A 20,543-nucleotide genomic window follows, 5' to 3' on the forward strand; every position below is an offset into this window, starting at 1 on the left:
ACAACCGCCGCCACCTTCCTAAACTGCCACCTTCTACCGAAATCGCTCTTGGTTGCCTGCGCCATCCATCTTCCCAACAAGTGACACCTGCGATACTCGCCGGCCCGAAATCATGGCCACGAACGGTGCTTCGGAGGCCTTTACGCCCCAGGATGTCCTATCGGCTATGGTTACGATGCGTGGTGGCGAGCAAGAGAATAAGAAGAAGGCGCACGCCTACTTGGAACGGTTCCAGAAATCTGTCAGGACACCCGGACACGGAGCGAATGACCAACACCCCTGCTAACGAATTTCTGCAGAACTCTGCGTGGAGCACCATCTTTGGTATTCTCAAGGACAGCGCAGAGCCCGAGGCCCAGCTCTTTGCGGCCATTACGTTACGCGGAAAGGTAGATAGGTGCGGCGGTACTTGATGCGACAGCGAGCTCACTATGGCGTTTTTCCAGATCACCTACGACCTCTCGACGCAAGTCCCAGAAGCCGAACTCCCTGCGTTGCGGGATCAAATCCTTCTTCTCCTCAAAGGCTTCGCCGCCGGCCCCAAGCCGATACGAGTCCAGCTTTGCGTCTGTCTGGCAACACTAGCGGTGCAGATGACGGCATGGAAGGACGTCCTTCCCACGGTGGTCTCGTCTCTCGGTGACAGCGTCGAGAGCCACGCAGCCATCCTCGACTTCCTGCGCGTGCTGCCCGAGGAGGTGACCGAAGGCCGCAAAATCACCTTAACTGTATGTGGATCACGGAAACATCGAACGGCCTCTCACTTCCCGCGACGTGGTTTTACCGGGCCGATTTCAACAAGGATCAGAGTCTAATTGGCAATGATAGGAAGAAGAGCTTTCCGAGCGGACCAAGGAGTTGCTGGGTGACAATACGGATCAGGTCGTGCAGTTGCTCATCAACTACTCACAATCTTCTGGTAATATGCATCCCTCTTAACCCCCTTTTTTGCGGTCGAGGCTGACTATTGAGTGTAGCATCCGCCGCTCAAAACCCTCAGCTGATGGAATGCATCACGTCGTGGCTGCGCGAGGTCCCCGTCAGCACCATTGTCAACTCCCCCCTCCTCGACGTCATCTTCAACGGTGTGGGCAACGATTCGGCTTCCCAGGAGGCAGCGGAATGCTTGTGCACAGTCTTTCGAGAAACGCGGGATGTGGATGACAACTTGGAGACGATCCAGATTTTGCTTCCCCGCGTTATTGCTCTGCGTCAAAGAATTGCCGTGGTTGTCGAAGAGGAGGACACCGAGGTTTACAAGTCTCTGACCAAGATTTTTGCCTTGGCCGCGGAGGCCTGGGTTGTTGCGATTGCCCGTGAGCCCGGCCATTTCAGGCCCCTTGTGGACGCTGTTCTCGAATGCGCCGCCAGAGACAAGGACCGCGATGTCATTGAGCACACATTCCAGTTCTGGTACGAGCTGAAGCAGTACATCGTCCTGGAGCGCTACATTCAGGCCAGACTGGAGCTTGTGGACATCTACTCAAAGCTGGTCGATATCTTGCTCACACACCTGCGATACCCGCAGTCCGAGTCAGCCAGCGAGACGGATCTTTTCGACGGCGACCGCGAGGCCGAGGAAAAGTTCCGCGAGTTCAGACACCAGATGGGCGACACTCTCAAGGACTCTTGCGAGGTCATGGGAGTGACGGACTGCCTCACAAAGGTGCTCGAGGCTATCAAGGTCTGGATGCCCAGCTACGCCAGCCAGGCAACGGCGACCTCGGTCCCTCACTGGCAAGAGCTGGAAGCACCTCTTTTCGCCATGCGTGCCATGGGACAGATGGTTGACAAGGAAGAGAGTATTGTCTTGCCTCAGCTCATGCCTCTTCTCGTCCAGATTCCCAGCCACGAGAAGCTGCGCTTCGCCACAATCATGGTACTGGGTCGCTACACTGAGTGGACTTCGGCCCACCCCGAGTACCTGGAGCCGCAGTTCAACTACATTGTGACGTCTTTCCAAACGGATTCAAAGGAAGTTGTCAGAGCGGCGGCCATGGCCATCAAGTACTTCTGCACTGATTGCAAGCAGCTTCTGAGTGGCCAGGTGATCCAGATGCAAGAGTTTTACGACCAAATTCTCGACAAGCTGCCCGATCAGAGCCAGGAAGAGATCACGGAGGGTGTTGCCAGCGTTGTTGCTGTGCAGCCGCCCACAGAGATCTACAAGCTGCTCAAGCTGTATTGCGACCCGTTGGTGCAGCGACTGATGAACAAGGCCAATCTTGCAACCGACGACAAGGGCAAGCTGGCGCTCGCAGGTAGGTTTCATGAGTACATTATTGGGGACATATGACTAACTAAGCCTTTAGACCACCTCCAGCTCATCACCATCTTCATTCAGATCGTGGTGCCCTATGTCGGACCTGGCGAGGAGAACCCGGCAGTCAAGTACTGGCAGGAGGTCTTCCCCGTGCTGGCAACAATCTTGGACAACTTCATGGGCTTCGTTCCGATTTGTGAGAGGATCTGCCGCTGCTGGCGAAACATGATCATCTCCTACCGCACTGCCATGACACCCCTGCTTCCGGAGATGGCGAACAAGCTGGCCGGCGGCTTCGCTGCGTCGAGGCAAGGCGCGTTCCTCTGGGTCACGGCTGCGATTCTGCGCGAGTTCTCTGAAGATCGGGAGCACGTCAACCAAGAGATTACTCAGAGCATCTATGCCTTCTTCGAGGCGCAGACCACAACGTTCCTGCGCGTCATGAGCGAGCTACAGCCGAGCGAGCTGCCCGACGTCATCGAGGACTTCTTCAGACTCTTGATTGACGCGCTCCTCTACTATCCCGGCAGAATCGTTCCCTCGGAGCTCTTGGGGCCCATCTTTGAGGCTGCCATTTACGCCCTGACTTTGGAGCAGCGCGATCCGCTCTCGGCGACGCTTCACTTTCTCCGCGACCTTCTCACCTACGGAGGTGACAACCCTGCGACGTCTGATGTCCTGCCGCCGGATGTGGCTGCTCAGATCCGTGAGGTAGTGAGCAAGCTTCTTGCCACGCACGGTGAGAAGCTGGTCAAGCAGGTTATGGCCGGAATGATGATTACGTTCCCTCGGGATTGCTTCGCTGACGGTAGTGGTGTCTTGCTGGCCATGTTCGAGCTTTTCCCCGCCCAGACGACGACTTGGGTTGAAAACACTATTCAGCTTCTGCCTCCGGGCACCATCACACCCGCCGAGGCCAACCGACTCATGGCCAAGATCAGAGAGCGTCTCAGCGGCAACGACCCCACCGCCATCAGACAGGTGAGGGCGCTGTTGCAAGACTTCACCAACACATATCGTCGGCGCTACGTGGCTCCAAGAGAGGGTCTCGGTCAGCTGGAGGCAGCTCGCTTCCACTTCACTGGTTAAGGATGGGATATTGATGGAGGAGGGTTCTATAAAGGTCACGACTGCCTCGAGTGCTGTTACAAGCAGCGTTAGTGGGTTGAGTTGTGGAGATAAATTGCCCATCGAAGGGGCTTAGGGATTATGAGCATGGGAGATAGGAAATGGAGAGGATGGAGATGGAGAGCTTCCACTTGGCCTGACTGGATGCGGATAGTATTAGGATGAATGAGACCTAGGCTCCAGGATCACCCATTCGTGTCCTGCTGCCGAGGCAGGTGGAGGGAAGACAGGCGAAGGGGCATTTCGAAGCCTAGTTAGAGGCAATGATCGAGGGAACGGGAGGAGTCGGGTCACGAATGCGGTGCAGTTGTTGGGGACGGACCTCGTTCTCTGCAAAGTAGAGACAAAGATGATAGACCGAGATTTGTGAGCATACATGGCTAAATATGTTTGGGGCGGCAAAGAGCGATGGCCTTTCACAGACCGACTGATAGGGGCGCATTGCCTGGTTAGAAATTCAAAAGTTTCAAATGCAGTTGTTGGCTGGTCAAGATGTCCCTGTAACACATGGTGATGCTTTTGTGCTCCTTTGCTTGAACGAGCACAAGGACCATGAAATCACGAGTTGTTGGGTTCAGGATGGGCTCATTTCTAATCATAATCTCACGACCGGTACTTTGTGTCTAAACCTAGCTGATAACTTACCCGCTTAAAATCCACCGGCAAGCTTCAATGAAATGTTTTCCTCTAGACTGTCAGGACTACAATCTAGTAGATGAAGTCATACAGAGGGGGGAGAACCATTGTGTCAGTCGGCGCTCTTCGAGACACATCCCGGTAAGGTAGGGAAGAGAACCCTGCAGGTGGCCCGGGCTTCGCATGCACTAGACGCCATTGGACACAGCAACACAGCTTAATGACCCAACGACGCAAGCACCGCGACCTGGACCTGCTCGACGCGACGACGGCCAAAAAAAGAGTAAGAGCGAGAGATGTCTCGTTATGATTGCTTCCCGACCTCTCTCTCCGAACCACCTTTGTTTCCACCTCGCACTTCCCGTTTGCTTTTAAGCAGTCGAATGAGCACTGGCCCAGCGCCCAGTCGCGATACGGAGGCGAAAGTACAGCCTGCAGCCTTTACCTAGCTGGAGGCAGCTGCCTTCGTTCCCCGACACCTTACCCCAATCACGGCGGCACACTGCGACTTCTTATTTAACTCTTCTTCCAACTCCTTGTGTCCGATCGCCCTCTTACGAAGCTTTGATACGAAAGCAAAGCGATTAGACGGATTGCCAAAGATCAAAGGCACCATTCCTCGTCGCAAACATGCCTCCGAGCAGTGGCACAAACCGAATGGCCCAGTATGCCAGGAATGCATCCATGGACTCGGGCCTGCCAAACGGAAGCAACAACCCGTTGAACCAATTGCGCCCAGAGGCAGCTGGCTTCCCTACTCGACAAACCATCACCGAGTCTGCGAGGCTACCTGCCCCCAAGCCTCTCGCGTCTGCCATACCCTTGGCGTCCCACCTCCGCCAGCCTGAGCTTGGCCCTGCCCAACCTCAATCCGCACCGCCCACGCATTCTCGTCTGCCTCTGCCCGATAGCTCCCCGCCTCCACCGCAACGAAAGCGATCCAACTCGCAGAGCAGCGATGGGCCTGGTTTCTGGCCCGAGTCTCACATAGATAGTCAGTTTGGCTCGCCTACCACCCAACGCACTGAGCGATACGACGCCGGCATCGACGACCGCCTTGGTGCGCTGCCGCACGCGCTGCAAGCCGCTGCCGAAGTGCCTGCGATGCCCAAGTTTGAGGATACCCATCAGCAAATGGGAAACAACGGGATGCCGAGCTTCATCATTGGAAAGGACGGCTCCATGAGAGTGATGCCAAAGAACCAACATGCTTTGCCCATTACACACGGCGGCATGGTTCACTCGCGAGAGCAGCAGCTTGAGCAGGATGCATACTCGAGCGAACCTCTCTACAACAACCACTCTCCGCAGCGCCAGACAAGGATTGCCATTCACCCCACAGCCGTGAAGCGACCGTACGGACCCCCCGCCTTTGAGGATGATGAGGAAGTCTTCTCCGACGCTCCAACCCGTAGAGTTCCACAGCCTCAGCAAAGTTTGAGGCGTGTTATCAGAAGAGATAGGCCTCCGGAGTCCCGGCGAGCCGAACTCTTTCCAGAGGAAGAAGACGTCGACGGCAGCCTGGCTAGTGACTATCCTGTTACGGAGGACGACCACGGCACTCCCCGGGCTAGTCGTAAGAAGAGTATGCCAACGGAGGTGCCCCCCCTCGAAGGCCCACTTCCGATTGCGGCCCGCGGCCAGCGAGACAAATCACGGAAGCGACGTCGTGATAAGTGCGACTACGGAGATGAAGAGCTCCAGAGGATGACATACTCCCAACTACGCGAGCAACCCTTTGACGAAGATCCTGCCAAGACATCCCTTCCAACGGCTACGCCTCTGAATGGTGACAGTCTTTCGGCCAAGCTCGAACATTTCAAGGACCAGCGCGAACCAGACCAGAAAACATTCTTTAGTCAGATGAGTGTTGGCGACTGGGAACGTTCCGGTGACTGGTTCCTGGACCAGTTTGGAATTGTTGCAAAGAAGTTGAAGGAGGCCCGCAAGGAGAAGCGAGACATGGTTGAGCGCTTCGAGACGGAGATTGCCAACAGGGAGGAGGCAGTTCGCGTCCGGACGGAGAACATTACGAAGAAGCTGAGCAAGATCCGCCACAAGGGCGAAGACATGTTGGCAGACAAGGAGGTTTGAACACACCCTGCAGAGTGTCATCACAAGGCGCCGTGTATGCTTTTATCGAGGTGACGGGATATCGGGTGCAGGCAAAAGGGCGTTCGGATGTGTAGCGAATTTTGATGACACTTTATGGCTAATGATTAATGGCTATCATGACTGGCGTATTGGGGTGGTTTGTTTGTATCATATTCCCGGCGTTGGCACAGGTAGTCTCTATGTCATTGATAGACCGTTCTTACAAAACAAATGATTCCTTGACCGATCTGTCTTTACGGACGACCAGTCTCATCTGATGGCCCGGATTGTTTGGCAGGATGCCCCTCCTGACGTTATCCGAAAATAGCTCATAGGCTGGGTAGTAGCCGTCGACGAACTTGACGACCTGCTCATCAGTCATGCCCGCACCCCTTTCGCGACGGAGCGCAGCCTCTTGCTGCAGGCGCCAGTCGTAGACGTACTGGGTGTCCTCGGCATCAATGTGGATAAAGACGTCGAGGAGATCAGTCATGACGTCGTACTCTTTGAGTCTGTCATTCACCAGCAGCAGGTGCTCGAGCTTGTGCTTCTGGAGCGTCCTGCTGGGCGCCTTCCACTTGACTTCCACCTCGGCCTCTGGCAGGGCGCGGAAGCCGACGCACCAGCCCTCAAAGATGACGACCTGGACCTTTGGCTGGCCGGGGCCGTTGACCTGTGTCCACTGGCTCTCGGGGACGCGGTCGCCCTGGCCGGAGAAGGCTGCCTTGTCGTAAGAGGGGACTCTGGTGGGCTGACCCTTGGTGATGCTGTCGAAGAATGCACGCGCGAGCTGGGTGTCGTGCGTTCCTGGCTCGCCGCGCTGCTGGACGAGGAGGTTGTCCGAGTGAGAGCGCGCCAAGGCGAGTTGGTCCTCGTGCGTGAGGTAGAGGTCGTCGATACTGAAGACGAGGGTGGAGTGGCCTAGTTTGGTGAGGGAGTCGGCTAGGGCGCGGACGAGGGTTGTTTTGCCGACGCCCTGGACGCCGTTGAGGCCGATGATGAAGGGGCGTTTTGTTGCTGCTGCTTTATCATCCTGTGGGGTTGTACGGGTTTTTAGGAGGGAGGTGATGAAGGGGATGCAGAGGGGGCTTTTGTCGTCGATGATGGGCGGTGCGGCGGCGGCCATGGCGGCGGTGGTAGGGATTGGAAGTTACCGGTGATCGGGTGATGCCTGTGGATGCGGAGGTGATCCGGCGAGACAGGTGAGGGACTTCATGGCCGGTTGGACGCCGATGCCGAGAGGTGCCCGGCGGGGTTCTGCGGGATGCGGGGCGGCATGCATCCTCGCGGCGGGTTGACGCCGAAGCAATGGTGTAGTTTCCCCGGGCTCGTGTACGCACTCATTTTTCGCTTCGTGTTGATTACCGCGGGTGCACCATGGTGAAGAGTATGTGTGTCGGCCCCGGCAGTTTACAATGTTTTACATGGTTCAGGTGAGCTGGGAGCTGTCACTGCAAGGTCTTTAGAAGAAAGAGCTCATCTTTAATGTATCAATAATCAACTAAGGTACCTTAGGTAGGAGCCTAGAAAGAATCGGCAGAACCCCACGGCATCTCAACACATGCGGCAAGCGAGCATACCCGAGATCTTACCAAGGCTAAATTTCCTCGTAGGGAACCATTGAATTTAAGTTGCAAGATTCACAGGGGACTCTGGACCTCCCAGGACAGACTTTGGTCGGCAGCTGGGGTGACCAGTGAGAAGAAGGGGCTGGTATCCATCTCTTTCGGCGCCGTCTATGTTCCCTGGGACCATCAAGTCAGCACAGGTCCGTCGGCATCGAGTGGGCACGGCATCCCGCTCTCTCTCAAGCCTTTGGACCTTGGACCTTGGTGGCCGTTCCCCAGTGTTCCACGGCGCCAGACACTGGGGAGACGCTGGGGAAGTACGTACCCGCTGCCGACCGGAGACTGGGCGAATACAGCGCTGTGAGTGGTCAGACTCGGGGTTGAGCAGGGGCATGTGACATGGGGTGGCGGGGTTGGCTTTCTTCCCCACATGACCTCATGTGCACGATGGGGTACGTGGGTACCTCGACACGCTCGAGTCCATTGGAGACTTTGTAGCCCACGGCAGACGGAGCATGTGAAGTTTGGCCTTAGCCGTGTTGGGACTAGCGTATTTCGTCGGCTTCGGACACAGCAAGCTGCCTCGGCTCTCTGAGCGGCTGCCGTCACGCTGCACAGAAGACAGTTGCCGGAAGCGCAGAAGTTAGAAAACCACCACGTCCGTCCTTTCACACGGACAAAAGATTCATTGGATTGATCATCGTTGCGACCTCTTAACCATATCCTATTCCTTACCCTCCTACCTTGTCTGGATTTCTCTGTGCCATCTATACTCCCACTTAGCGACTGTATTCTCTCTCTCTCTTCAACCCATCACATACACACAATGGCTGGTCAGCTACGCTTCGACGGCCAGGTCGTCGTCGTCACAGGCGCTGGCGGTGGCCTCGGCAAGGCCTATGCCACCTTCTTCGGCTCCCGCGGCGCCAGCGTCGTTGTCAACGACCTCGGAGGCTCCTTCAAGGGCGAGGGCAACTCAACCAAGGTATGGCATCTGATTCAAAAAAGTATCCGAGTGAGCGCACCGCTGACGTCTGACTATTTAGGCGGCCGACGTTGTCGTCAACGAGATCAAGGCTGCCGGCGGCAAGGCCGTGGCCAACTACGATTCGGTCGAGAACGGTGACAAGATCATCGAGACGGCGATCCAGAACTTTGGCCGTATCGACGTGCTGATCAACAATGCTGGCATCCTGCGCGATATCAGCTTCAAGAACATGAAGGACGAGGACTGGGACCTGATTATGAAGGTGCACGTCAAGGGATCGTACAAGTGCGCTCGCGCGGCATGGCCCCATTTCAGGAAACAAAAGTATGGCCGTGTCATCAACACGGCCTCGGCTGCCGGTCTCTTTGGCAGCTTCGGCCAGTGCAATTACTCTGGTACGTGTCGCACCCGGTGCCCAATTGATGCAAACCGCCTCGAGATGCTAATTCGGTTCATGCAGCTGCCAAGTTGGCCATGGTCGGCTTCACCGAGACTCTGGCAAAGGAGGGCGCCAAGTACAACATCCTGTGCAATGTCATTGCACCAATCGGTACGTGCAACGTGTGGTGGACGAGCGGAGCCATGGGCAGAGGAAATCATGAGCGCTAACTGGTACAAACAGCCGCCAGCAGAATGACCCAGACTGTGATGCCGCCCGATGTGCTGGAGATCTTGAAGCCCGAATGGGTCGTTCCCCTCGTCTCCGTCCTCGTACATAAGGACAACAAGGACGAGAACGGCTCCATCTTCGAGGTTGGCGGTGGTCACATTGCCAAGCTGCGTTGGGAGCGGTCCAGCGGTCAACTCCTCAAGGCCGACGACAGCTACACACCCAGCGCCGTTATCAAGAAGTGGGATCAGGCCATCGACTTCTCCAAGCCTCAGTACCCCTCCGGTCCTAATGATTTCTTGACGCTCTTGGAGGACTCCATGAAGATGGGCCCCAACGAGCAGGGCGAAAAGGTTGACTTCACCGGCCGTGTGGCTCTCGTCACTGGTGGTGGTGCCGGGTAAGCTTATAAAGCATCGCATGTTCTCGTTCGCAGCTAACAACAGTCTTTAGTATCGGTCGTGCCTACAGTTTGGCATTCGCCAAGCACGGCGCCACGGTCGTTGTCAACGACTTGGCCAACCCTGACGATGTTGTCAACGAAATCAAGAAGCTGGGCGGCAAGGCTGTTGGCGTCAAGGCATCAGCAGAAGACGGAGATGCCGTCGTCAAGGCTGCGATTGACGCTTTCGGACGCATCGACATCATCGTCAACAACGCCGGCATCCTCCGCGATAAGGCCTTCAACAACATGGACGACAGCCTCTGGGACCCCGTCCTGAACGTTCACCTTCGCGGTACCTACAAGGTCACCAAGGCCGCCTGGCCGTATTTCCTCAAGCAGAAGTACGGACGCGTCATCAACACCACCTCCACCTCTGGCATCTACGGCAACTTTGGCCAGGCCAACTACGCCGCGGCAGTGAGTTTCACCGTGCTGAAAACCTCGAGACATGATCGCTAACAGCCGAACAGAAATGCGGTATCCTTGGCTTCTCCCGTGCGCTCGCGCTCGAGGGCTACAAGTACAACATATACGTCAACACCATTGCCCCCAACGCCGGCACTGCGATGACAAGAACCATCATGCCCGAGGAAATGGTTCAGGCCTTCAAGCCCGACTACATTGCGCCCGTTGTCCTCGCCCTCTCCAGCGACAAGGTCCCCAAGAACCCTACCGGCGGCCTGTACGAGGTTGGCAGCGGTTGGGTCGGCCAGACCCGCTGGCAGAGAACCGGCGGCCACGGCTTCCCCGTCGACGTCCCCTTGACTCCCGAGGAGGTTCTCAAGCACTGGGACGCTATCAGAAACTTCGAGGACGGTCGCGCCGACCACCCCGAGAAGACTCAAGATGGCCTTCAGAGCATCATGGCAAACATGGAGAACAAGAGCAACAAGTCCAAGGTATGAAGACTTCTTCAGTAGCGCAATCCTGTAAAGTAGCAATAGTATCAAAAATAAGAACAATATTGATCATGTGTCTTTACAGTCAGAGGCAAGCTCCGGAGGTGACACCAAGTACCTTGACGCCATCAAGGCCGCGCAGAACGCCGAGGGCAAGGGAACCGAGTTCCAGTACGAGGAGCGCGACGTGATGCTCTACAACTTGGGCATCGGTGCCAAGCGCGACCAGCTCAAGTACGTCTTTGAGGGCGCCGACGACTTCCAGGTCGTGCCGACGTTTGGCGTCATCCCGCCCTTCAACACGGAAATGCCGTACAACTTTGACGACATCGTCCCCAACTTCTCCCCCATGATGCTCCTGCACGGCGAGCAATACCTCGAGATCAAGAAGTACCCCATCCCCACCGCCGCCAAGCTCGTGTCCACCGGCAAGCTCCTCGAGGTCGTCGACAAGGGCAACGCCGCCATTGTCAAGAGCGGCATCACCACCGTCCACGCCGAGACCAAGGAGCCCGTCTTCTACAACGAGATGACGGTGTTCCTCCGAGGCTGCGGCGGATTCGGCGGCCAGAAGAAGCCCGCGGACCGGGGCGCCAGCACGGCGGCGAACAAGCCTCCTTCACGCCACCCCGACGTCGTGGTCGAGGAGAAGACGACCGAGGAGCAGGCGGCGCTGTATCGTCTGAGCGGTGATTACAAGTAAGTTGAAGTTACTTAGACCCTTTTAAGAATGTTGACTGACCTTTGACAGCCCCCTCCACGTCGACCCTGCCTTTGCCAAGATGGGCGGCTTCAAGGCCCCCATCCTCCACGGCCTCTGCTTCTTCGGCGTCGCCGGCAAGGCCGTATACGAGCGCTTCGGCCCCGTCAAGAACATCAAGGTGCGCTTCGCCGGTACCGTCATCCCCGGGCAGACGCTCGTGACGGAGATGTGGAAGGATGGTGGCAAGGTCATCTTCCAGACAAAGGTCAAGGAGACGGGCAAGCTGGCCATTGGCGGCGCCGCGGCGGAGCTGGTGGACGATAAGAGCAAGCTCTGAGTCGTTGCGTAAGGGGACTTATTTTTGGACACGGGTTTTCTAGTTTGTATGAGTACATGGCTCTCTCTGTATGATTCATGAGATTTCCAAATCAAGTTTAGGAACAAGGCAGGTTATGAACGTTCAAGTTGAATTTATTTACCAATTACACAAGGTTACTTTGTTGTAGATGAGCGTCGAGAGACGACGGTCCTCGTCCACTCTATCCTCATAACGTGAGGTTGCTCCCGTTTCTCGACCATCCCGCAAACCCCAAACGCCCCAGAAATGCCCATATCCCAGTATAATCATAACCTAATCAAACTCCAAGCCTCTTGTCTTTCTTCTTCTTTCCCATCATGGCGCTCTACAAAGCACACACACTTCTACTCGGAGCGGGCTTCACACAAAGATAGTCTCAACCACAAAGTCGCAAAGCTCCGGCAAGGTCGGCAATTGACCGTTCTTGAGGCGATTCTCGACCGGCGAGACCCCGTTCCTGGCGAAGCCCGTCTCCAAAAAGGCCTTTTCGGCCCCGTTCAGCTCCCGCTTCTCCGTCTCGCGCCACTTGGCCTCGGCCTCTTCCTTGGCCTGCCTCAGCACCGAGTCGGTGTCCTCGCTCTCCCAGAGGTTGCACCTCGAGCACTCGGTGCATGGCCGCGGGTCGCCGTCTGGCCTGAAATGGTCGCAAAAGTGCCTGTACCCTTCGCCGTCTCCGTTGGTACCGCCAATGTCCTTGCGGCAGACGTAGCACATCTTGTAGCCGCAAGGACAGGTCAGCTTGTTGCAGCCCGAGTTCTTGACGAATGACGTATGGCATCGCGGGCAGACGCGCTTGATGGCCATACTCATCGCCTGCTCGACCTGCGTACGCAGCGCAACCAGGGATGATTCGTTACATACGTGAATATCTTTCCAAGCCTTGGCGCAGGATAGACACGAACTTTTTCCGCAATCGGGGTTTTGACACGCAAATTTGAGTCCACGACGCCGTCGGCGATGGCGGCCAAGAGCCAGGTGCCATTGTGCGACCAGGCGGTCACCAACCGTCTGCTTCGTGCTGACGAGAAGACAGAGAAAGGAGGACAACAAGACCACAGGGAGAAGAAAGGGGACCGTCGCGATGCATACGAGGAGGAGCACAAGACTGAGTAAACTGTCAAGTCTGATCCGGGGTTGCGTTTCTTGTGCTGGAAGGTAGATGTCATCCACTTCTGCATAGTCGCAAAAGGGGCAACGAATAAGGGGCATGTTGGATGTCAGGAGACTGTTTTCTGCCAAACGTTGGTCGAGTTTGCGGAGAATCTCGGCGCCCTTCTTCTCCTCTAGCATAGCGCGGTGTATGTGCTCGTAGGGGATATTACCAGGACATCCGTTCCCTTCGACGGCGAGACATCTCAGCGTGCCGTGGTTTGTGTCGATGCTGCTGTGCCATCCTTGGCCAAAAACAGCTTCCGTAATTGAGTGTTGAATACAGCGGAAACAGAGCATATGCCCGTCCATGTTGCAGGTTGTAAATTCCTCAAAGGTAGACTCGGTGAAACAGCATGCGCACTCATGCATGGCACCGGCTTCCTCGGCTTCTTCGTTGTTCATCAAGAAGGCCAGGCCCCGATCCTTGTCCTCTTGCGTTTGCCGTGCCCGGTCTTTCAGCGGTCGCACTAAATCACGGTACAGCTCAGAGTCGAGCTCTGCATTCCCCGTGGCCTTGAGAGACGGCACTATGGCGCCTTGGCCTGTTGACTTCCATATTATCAGCGGGTGGTTTTCGGCTTCGCCCGTAGCGACCGGTTTCCGGCGGAGGAAGAGGGACGATATGGTAAAGCGCCATGATTTGGACGAGAGCGAGACGAGAGTATTGCGGGCTTCGAGGTAGGAGTAGTTGGACTCGGCAAGGACGGCGTTGATGGTGGACCGCGACAGGCCCTTGAATTCCTGCCAAGCCAGCGCTTGCACGGCGTGTTTGTACTCGGGACTTCGGAAAGCTTCGACGCGAGGGATCAGAGCCTCGCCCTGCTCTCCTGCTTCTTCATTCGCAACCAGGGGTCTTGCAGGTTGGTTTTCGACAGTCCTCCAGCGACCCTTGACCCAGACGACGCGATTCTTCAGCAGGGCATCGATCACAACAGCCAGCCTCGATTCCTCGTCAAAGTTGATCAACATTTCGCGGAAGACCTGGATCTGAATATCGGGAAAGATAGCGGCAAGGGCTTCGAGGCTGTTGTTGAGCTCGCGAAGATCGGGGCAGTCGGGGGACAGCGCAGGGAGCTGCTCCTCGTCGTAAATGTACCCATGGTGGGAACTGGAGGCGGAGGTAGAAGTAGAGCCGGCGTCTGTCGTTTGAGAGGAGGCGTTCTCAGAGGCCTTTTGAAGAGAGCTGGTCGAGGAGGTCTTGGAGCGGCTGGAGACGAGTTTGTCGGTAGAGGATCCGAGAAAAGTTGTGAGGCCCATCTTGTCAGTTCATGATTGGTGTAGGCCTCGCATGGCGTGGAACCGGCGGTGACGGTCGACTGGAGAGTGATACGTGCGCCTAATGCACAGCGGGAGGCAAGACAGCTACAGCGACATATATGCACAGCCAGGGTTTCGCGACGACGTTTGCAGATAAAAAAGGGTTTCGCAATGTTTGCTGGAGAGTGGGCGCGAGGATGCGTGGTGTGAAGTTGTCAAGGATGTCGCCAGGTCCCTGGTCGTTGGGAAATGGCGGACAGGGAAGCGCAGATCGGGGACTGTTATCGTTGTTGAAATGAATGTGACCAGGTTCCTTAGTGCCGAGTGATGCTCATGTCAGGACGATGCCGATGTACCTTTTGGGTGTGCTCAGGTGGCCCTGATACCTCTGGTGGGTGTGTCTGAGAAGACCATGCGGGGGGATATAGGGGAATGACCACCAACTGGCAAAGGCGTTGGTTAGTGACGCCCAGCGTGGAAGCCCCGACCTTTGCTTGGGCGGGCGGTGCTAAGGCCAATCATCTCTACGTGTTAGCTGCAGCGCTCCATCTCCATGCAAACACTAACAGTCTCTGGTCATAACTAGCCCGGGCAGGGAAAGACGTCCCAACAGTTGCAAGTGCCTCAGCCACTGGGTGTACCGGGCTGTCATCACACGGTGATGGAATCGAATACGGACCTCATTCGAGTATTCCCGTTAATGGCTGCGGAGTACTCAAGACTCACCACTCACTCAATATGAACCTTGCCTGAATGCAAATAAGTGAAGGGAAAAGATACCTCGAGTGACGCATACACAGACAGTGATGCCATGTATTTCAACACTCCTCCCAAACAAGTCTGGTCTCACAGTTTAGTGATCTTGTTCAAGAAATGGTAACTGCTAGCTCTTGATACAGTGTAAAGCATTATCTGCGGGATGCTATCGAGATATTAGTATGCCTAGACTCACATCGCCCTCCCGAGTTTGACAAAGTAGTAAGACCGTGTCACAGGGTAAATCGTTTGGATGTGATATTCTTCCACTTGCTCTACAGGCTAGATTTCTCGCAAGAAAGACATGGTCTCACGTAGATGAAGCTCTCGTGCTTCCAAAACAAAACGCTGGTTGATCTACAGGTCTACCTCTCTGGCCGCCGTGTCAGCCGCTCGAGTCCGTTTCATATACGGTCTCGACTCTATACATCACACCTGCACCCCAATCACCTCTTAGCCGACAACTGAGGGCCTCCTCATCAAGACTTGCGGTGGAGAAGGCCAGCGGCACCCTGTGTTTAGAGTCAGATATGTTTCCAACTTACACGATTCAAAGGTCAGACTCACCTGGTGTTGAGGGAAAATGAGCGTGTCTGCAACGACAACGTTCTCTCTCCTGGTGGTCGTGAAGACGACGACCTCTGCGATATCTTCGGGAGTAAGAGGCTCACATCCGCTGTGGCATAGTTAGCATCCTGTCCATGCTTGGAGCTCGTCGCAAGGTCTGAGACAAGAGCCTCAAAAAGTGTGAAGCATTGACTTACGCGTAAACGGCATCGGCCTTGGACTTGTCACCGTAGAAGCGGACCACGGAGAATTCCTGCACCATGTTAGATCCCTTCGCGCACCCTAGGCTCTCAAGAACGATGGCTCACAGTCTCAACCTGGCCGGGGTCAATGCCAATGACGCGGATGCGAGTCGCAATAAGCTCCTTTCTCAAGCTGTCGGTGAAACTACGCACGGCGGCCTTGGTAGCGCAGTAGATTGAGCCACCGGGGTACGGCTCACGGCCTGTGATGACGACAGTCAGTCAAATGTGCTCTTTCACGAACAAGGATGAGAAGCCAGGCGTCAACTTACCAGCAATGGAGCCAATGTTGATGATGTCTCCTGAACCGCCATCGGGGCGCGCCTTGAAAATGGGGAGAATGGCCTGCGTCACGTTGATGAGGCCGGTGACGTTGGTCGCGAACATGACGTTGATGTCCTCCTCGGCGATCTCGGGAGCCTTGGCAACTCCCTTGACAAGGCCGCTTTGTAGTCAGTGTTAGTTAAGAGCCAGATTGTCAACGAGTAGCAACGTACGCATTGTTCACGAGGATGTGAATATCCTTGAATTCCTCGGGCAGGTTGGGCACCAGCTGGCGGACCTCCTCGGGGTTGCTGACGTCCAGCTTGACGGGGTGGACCTTGACGCCGCTGCCGACCTCCTTTTGGATCTCGGCAGCGACCTCCTTGAGGGTGTCGATGCGGCGGGCAGTGAGGACGAGCTTGAGGTTGTTGGGCGCCGTACGGGCGTATTCAAAGGCCGTGCTCTTGCCGATGCCGCTCGAGGCGCCGGTGATGAGCACCGTCTTGCCTTCGAGGCGCTTTGCTGCGGCGGACATCGTGGTTTTGTGATGGTTCTGGTGGAGGACTTTGCGCAGGGAAGAATGCAGCTGAGGCTGTTGGCGTTGAGATGACAGGAGTGAAGAGCAGACGGAGCGAGCTATACGGGTATAAAGGGGCATGTGTAAAGTGAGAGGAAACCGGAAGGGAAGAAGGTCGGTTCGGGGATGAATTAGTTGCTTATATACCTACCTGACTCTATCTGGGATTCTGCAGAAGTCAGGAGAAGGTTGCTTTTGCTCGTACAGTTGCTATTATCCAATGAAAGGGGAGCATTAGTAGGGGAAGCTGTTCCGGTACAGAAAATAAGTGTCGACACGTTTCCGACTACAGAGGCAAAGGAGGGACGGATAAGACGAGGGGAGAGCACAAGTGGACGGCACGGCGCACGGAATGGATGGGCCCCACACTGCGGGGTTTCAACCGACCGATAACCGGCGGGGACAGGCGATTGCATCATTTTTGCTTGAAGCTTCTTCACTCGACACAGCCTGTCTGGCCCCTCACTGATTCGAGTATAAGTATCAGGGCTAGGTTTTGATACGGAGGAGTCGACAAGAGGGTCTAATGGGGTTCATTTACAGCCTTCTTGGCCATGAGAGGCTGTCGTGCCGATGAGGTGATTGACAAGTCCGACTTGTTTGTACTTGGCGGTCTTTTCTATCCCCGCACCAAGCGGCACCAACGCCGATGTGCTCTGCCCGGCTGAGATTCCGACAGGCAGCCCAGGGTTACATAGGCCAAGGTTGCGCCTTACAAGGCTCTCGGTTTAGTCAACGGTCACTGCGGTTTTCCGGCTGTTGGCCGCGGAGTGGTACAAAGATATTCTGATGATAATTAATACTGACATGAGGTATTGCTCATAAACCCATATACATCATATATAACCGTTTAGGCCAGAAAGATTGACACTGGAAATCCCGTAACGCCAGCCAGGTGCTATGCTTCAGAAAATCATACAACCAAACCCAACAATAAATATACAGCCCACCTTGTACAAGGGCTTAGTCGGTTGTCGTCGAAGAAACCAACGTCGTGGCCGCCGATGCCCTGCGCCTCCTCTCCACTTCGGCTCTAATGTGCATTTGTCGCTGCTCTTCGATGGTGACCCGATTCCGACGATAGACACCAAAGCTTAGTAGGATCGCTATGCCAGATAGAATGGCTCCCACTTGCATGTCTTTGCAGAAAGAGTCGGTGTAGACTTGACGCACGGCTGCGGCTTGCGCCTCTGTCAAATTTGCTCCTGCTCCGTGGAGCGACGACAGCTGCCCCGGGCTGAGCACGCCGGTCAACTCGTCTCGCATGAAGTTGCCCATAATCGCCGTTGATGCGGCGATTCCTAAACTACCACCGAGTATCCTCACTTGTGCAATGATTCCTTGCGCGGGAGCTTTGTAACGTTAGCCGTCTGTCTACATCTAGCAGAGTCAAAATACTCACCATGATCTGGAATCTCGGACTCCGTCGCTCCTAGGACGGTTGATGAAGTGGCTGACAAACCAAAGCCAAAGCCGATGAAGGTCAGAAACCCGAGTGCTTTGGGTTCCAGTTCCACAGACGACGACAGCGTCGTCATTAAGCCGCAGCCGATACACACGAAACAGCTTGCCGTGGTCATTGTCTCAAAAAGTCGGTTCTGTTTCTTGTTGATGATCCCGCCGAGAGTGGTACCCAGCGCAACAGAGCCTAGCATCGGGAGAAGCAGAATACCCGCAAGCAGCGAGCTCTTCCCGTTGACGATCTGCAGGTGGACAGGGAAGGCGTAGATGACCAGGAGGTACGGAAATCCGAGGAACATCGTGTTGAGGATGGTGGCAACGTAGACGCGGTTGCGCAGAAGCCGCATCGGAATGGCCGCCATGATGTGGTTGCTCCAGAACTTGGCGACGAAAGCCTCCCATCCCAGCAGCAGAATGAAGCACACGCCGCCGACCGTTACGGGGGCGATGAAGACGGCTTGGCGCCACTTGTTGCCGTCTGAGCCGACATTTTGAAAGGAGAAGACAACGAGAACCGATGCTGCAACGAGAAGAAAGGAGCCCACGATATCCAACTCCTTCCAGCGTCTACGTTGCAGCGTTGGGAGGTGTTTGGCATCGGGCCATGTAAAGTAAAAGATGAGCATTGAAATGAAGCCAACAGGGCCACTGTGTTGATGTTAGAACACAAACAATCTTCTCCAAGAACTGAGGCTGCTCACTTGATCCAGAAGATCCACCGCCAAGAGGCGTAATGGGTGAGAATACCTCCCAGAACTGGACCAAGCACACCAGCACTCGCAATAACCATACCGACGAGGCTGGACATGTATTGGAGCAAGTGCTTGGGGGCGACCTCGGGAAAGATAATCATGGTGATGGAATAAAGGCCTGGCAGAAACTTAGCGAAAGACTAGACGACGAACAATCATGATCCACTCACCAGAGCCACCTAAGCCTTGCAGAGCACGGCATGCAACCAACTGCTCCAAGTTCTGAGCGAACCCGCAGCCCAGGGAAAAAGCGAAGAAGATGATGAAGCTCGCCAAAAAGGCATTGCGGCGGCCAACGATGTCGGATGCCCGAGCCACCAAGACGGCACAACTCAGGTATGTGAGGGTGTATGCGAGTGCCACCCAGTTGATCAAATCGACCGAGTCGAACTCTGTGCCAATTGTGTACAGACTTGTTGCCACAATAGAAGCATCCAACATGGAAAGGAACAGTCCAAGGCAGAGTCTTTCAGGCAAGTCAGCATAAAGATCTACAGCAGCCCTCAACACATCGTTGGGATAATTACCCAATGCTTAGCAGCCAGAATCTCCATGGCGGCAGAGTAGCATCTCTGTAATGATGGTTCTCTACCAGGCCCTCGGCCTTGGTGGACTCGATGTCCTCCTTGATGTTACCCATGACGATTGCTTCCCTGACCGGTGCAGAGTTGTGCCAACAAGTAGCAGTCGCTATAAGAGTGTCGTCGGTAGAGTGTTGTGATCGTCAATGTCAACTTGAGGTTGTCGGTGGATCCAGGTCTTGTACACCGGTTGAGTAGTTGGTGATGGAACCGATGGTTCGGAGGGATGTTCATTCGGTTGAATCCTGTCCGTCGGTAGGATGAAAGTCTGACTCGAAGGTCGTCGGTGTCGGAGCAACGCTATGTTGACGACCACTCACGATGTACAGGTACGGGGTTGAGAAGCAGTGCCGGAGCAAATCATAGTGAAGGATGTCATGAGAGGCCCGGGAAGCGCATCTGACAGGATCAAAAGACGCTTGGGAAGAGAATGCGAGGTCCAAGTAAGCAAACCAGGGCGAACCCCACGAAGGGAACGCGAATAAAAGAGAGACAGGTGCCATGGCCGAACATAAGAGAGAGAGGTTGAATCGGCGTTCGGGGCGAGACGAATTAGGGAAAAACGAACGTTCGGCGTTCAGCAACGCATTCGCATTCGCTAGCTCGGAAACGACCTCCTGAGCTCACGGTCCCAGTTGTTTGTCTTTGGCCCGCCGCTGCTGCCGGCCGTAAGCTGATCCCGTAGGCGAATGCGGCGTGGACCCGGCGCGCCACACCAAAACCCCCCCCCCCGATAGTCAGACAAGTCGGTAGTGAGACAGACCAATACCAGCGAGGCGAGCGAAGAAGGGAGGGCACGATAGTGCGATAGTCTAGGCCGCCGCATTTCTTTCGGTCGGAGTCCCCTTGGGGTTTTGTATAGCCTTTCGGTGGCAGCAGGTCGTCCGATGAGGAATGCTAGAACCCGCCTCCCCGACGCACCACGGCCGTTAAAGAATCAGCTGCAACGTGGTCTAGATCCATCATCCAATCCAGGCCCGATCTGATCAATACTATCTCATCGGCGAAGGCCCCACTTTTCAGCTCCCGGAATCATTGGATCTAGGATACGGATAGATGACTTCAATCTTCCAATTCCGAGTGTGGTCATCATCGTAGTTTGCGCAGCAACTTTGGTCAACGCCGAAGGGTATTCGTAACTACCGACCGAAAGATTATGCTCCATTGGATCCAGAGCCGTGTGCGCAGCCAGGCCGCAGACTCAGTACTTGAAACCCAGCGACGGGAATGAAGAAGAGAGGC

General features: G+C 55.4%; 7 protein-coding genes across 7 annotated transcripts; 3 read left to right on the plus strand and 4 right to left on the minus strand.

The window, feature by feature from the left end:
- Nucleotides 1–112: 112 nt before the first annotated feature.
- Nucleotides 113–3,352, plus strand: MTR10 (Nuclear import receptor; the record flags this gene model as incomplete). The annotated part of the gene is made up of 6 exons (XM_053196534.2): nt 113–241; nt 300–389; nt 447–728; nt 829–919; nt 978–2,261; nt 2,313–3,352. The coding sequence occupies 6 exons, from the start codon at nt 113–115 to the stop codon at nt 3,350–3,352; spliced, it is 2,916 nt and encodes a 971-aa protein (XP_053045935.2).
- A 1,305-nt stretch (nt 3,353–4,657) lies between these two features.
- On the plus strand, nt 4,658–6,121 carry N0V96_004742 (uncharacterized protein; the record flags this gene model as incomplete). The annotated part of the gene is made up of 1 exon (XM_053196533.1): nt 4,658–6,121. One exon carries the CDS (start codon nt 4,658–4,660, stop codon nt 6,119–6,121), a length of 1,464 nt encoding a protein of 487 aa, XP_053045934.1.
- Nucleotides 6,122–6,341: 220 nt separating this feature from the next.
- On the minus strand, nt 6,342–7,247 carry N0V96_004743 (uncharacterized protein; the record flags this gene model as incomplete). Its single annotated transcript, XM_053196532.2, has 1 exon — nt 6,342–7,247. One exon carries the CDS (start codon nt 7,245–7,247, stop codon nt 6,342–6,344), a length of 906 nt encoding a protein of 301 aa, XP_053045933.1.
- Nucleotides 7,248–8,515: 1,268 nt separating this feature from the next.
- FOX2 (bifunctional hydroxyacyl-CoA dehydrogenase/enoyl-CoA hydratase fox2) lies at nt 8,516–11,671 on the plus strand (the record flags this gene model as incomplete). Its single annotated transcript, XM_053196531.1, has 8 exons — nt 8,516–8,674; nt 8,736–9,072; nt 9,138–9,227; nt 9,300–9,687; nt 9,741–10,149; nt 10,203–10,631; nt 10,717–11,330; nt 11,383–11,671. 8 exons carry the CDS (start codon nt 8,516–8,518, stop codon nt 11,669–11,671), a joined length of 2,715 nt encoding a protein of 904 aa, XP_053045932.1.
- Nucleotides 11,672–12,052: 381 nt separating this feature from the next.
- N0V96_004745 (uncharacterized protein) lies at nt 12,053–14,101 on the minus strand (the record flags this gene model as incomplete). Its single annotated transcript, XM_053196530.2, has 1 exon — nt 12,053–14,101. The coding sequence occupies one exon, from the start codon at nt 14,099–14,101 to the stop codon at nt 12,053–12,055; it is 2,049 nt and encodes a 682-aa protein (XP_053045931.1).
- A 1,235-nt stretch (nt 14,102–15,336) lies between these two features.
- N0V96_004746 (uncharacterized protein) lies at nt 15,337–16,465 on the minus strand (the record flags this gene model as incomplete). Its single annotated transcript, XM_053196529.1, has 6 exons — nt 15,337–15,369; nt 15,425–15,533; nt 15,622–15,677; nt 15,733–15,869; nt 15,939–16,111; nt 16,164–16,465. 6 exons carry the CDS (start codon nt 16,463–16,465, stop codon nt 15,337–15,339), a joined length of 810 nt encoding a protein of 269 aa, XP_053045930.1.
- Nucleotides 16,466–17,470: 1,005 nt separating this feature from the next.
- N0V96_004747 (uncharacterized protein) lies at nt 17,471–19,161 on the minus strand (the record flags this gene model as incomplete). The annotated part of the gene is made up of 4 exons (XM_065757202.1): nt 17,471–17,859; nt 17,910–18,616; nt 18,670–18,838; nt 18,891–19,161. The coding sequence occupies 4 exons, from the start codon at nt 19,159–19,161 to the stop codon at nt 17,471–17,473; spliced, it is 1,536 nt and encodes a 511-aa protein (XP_065614415.1).
- Nucleotides 19,162–20,543: the final 1,382 nt, after the last annotated feature.

This window comes from Colletotrichum fioriniae (genome assembly GCF_027942845.1).
Source record: "Colletotrichum fioriniae strain IMI 355084 chromosome Unknown scaffold_4, whole genome shotgun sequence".
In the NCBI taxonomy this organism is placed as follows: Eukaryota; Fungi; Ascomycota; class Sordariomycetes; order Glomerellales; family Glomerellaceae; genus Colletotrichum; species Colletotrichum fioriniae.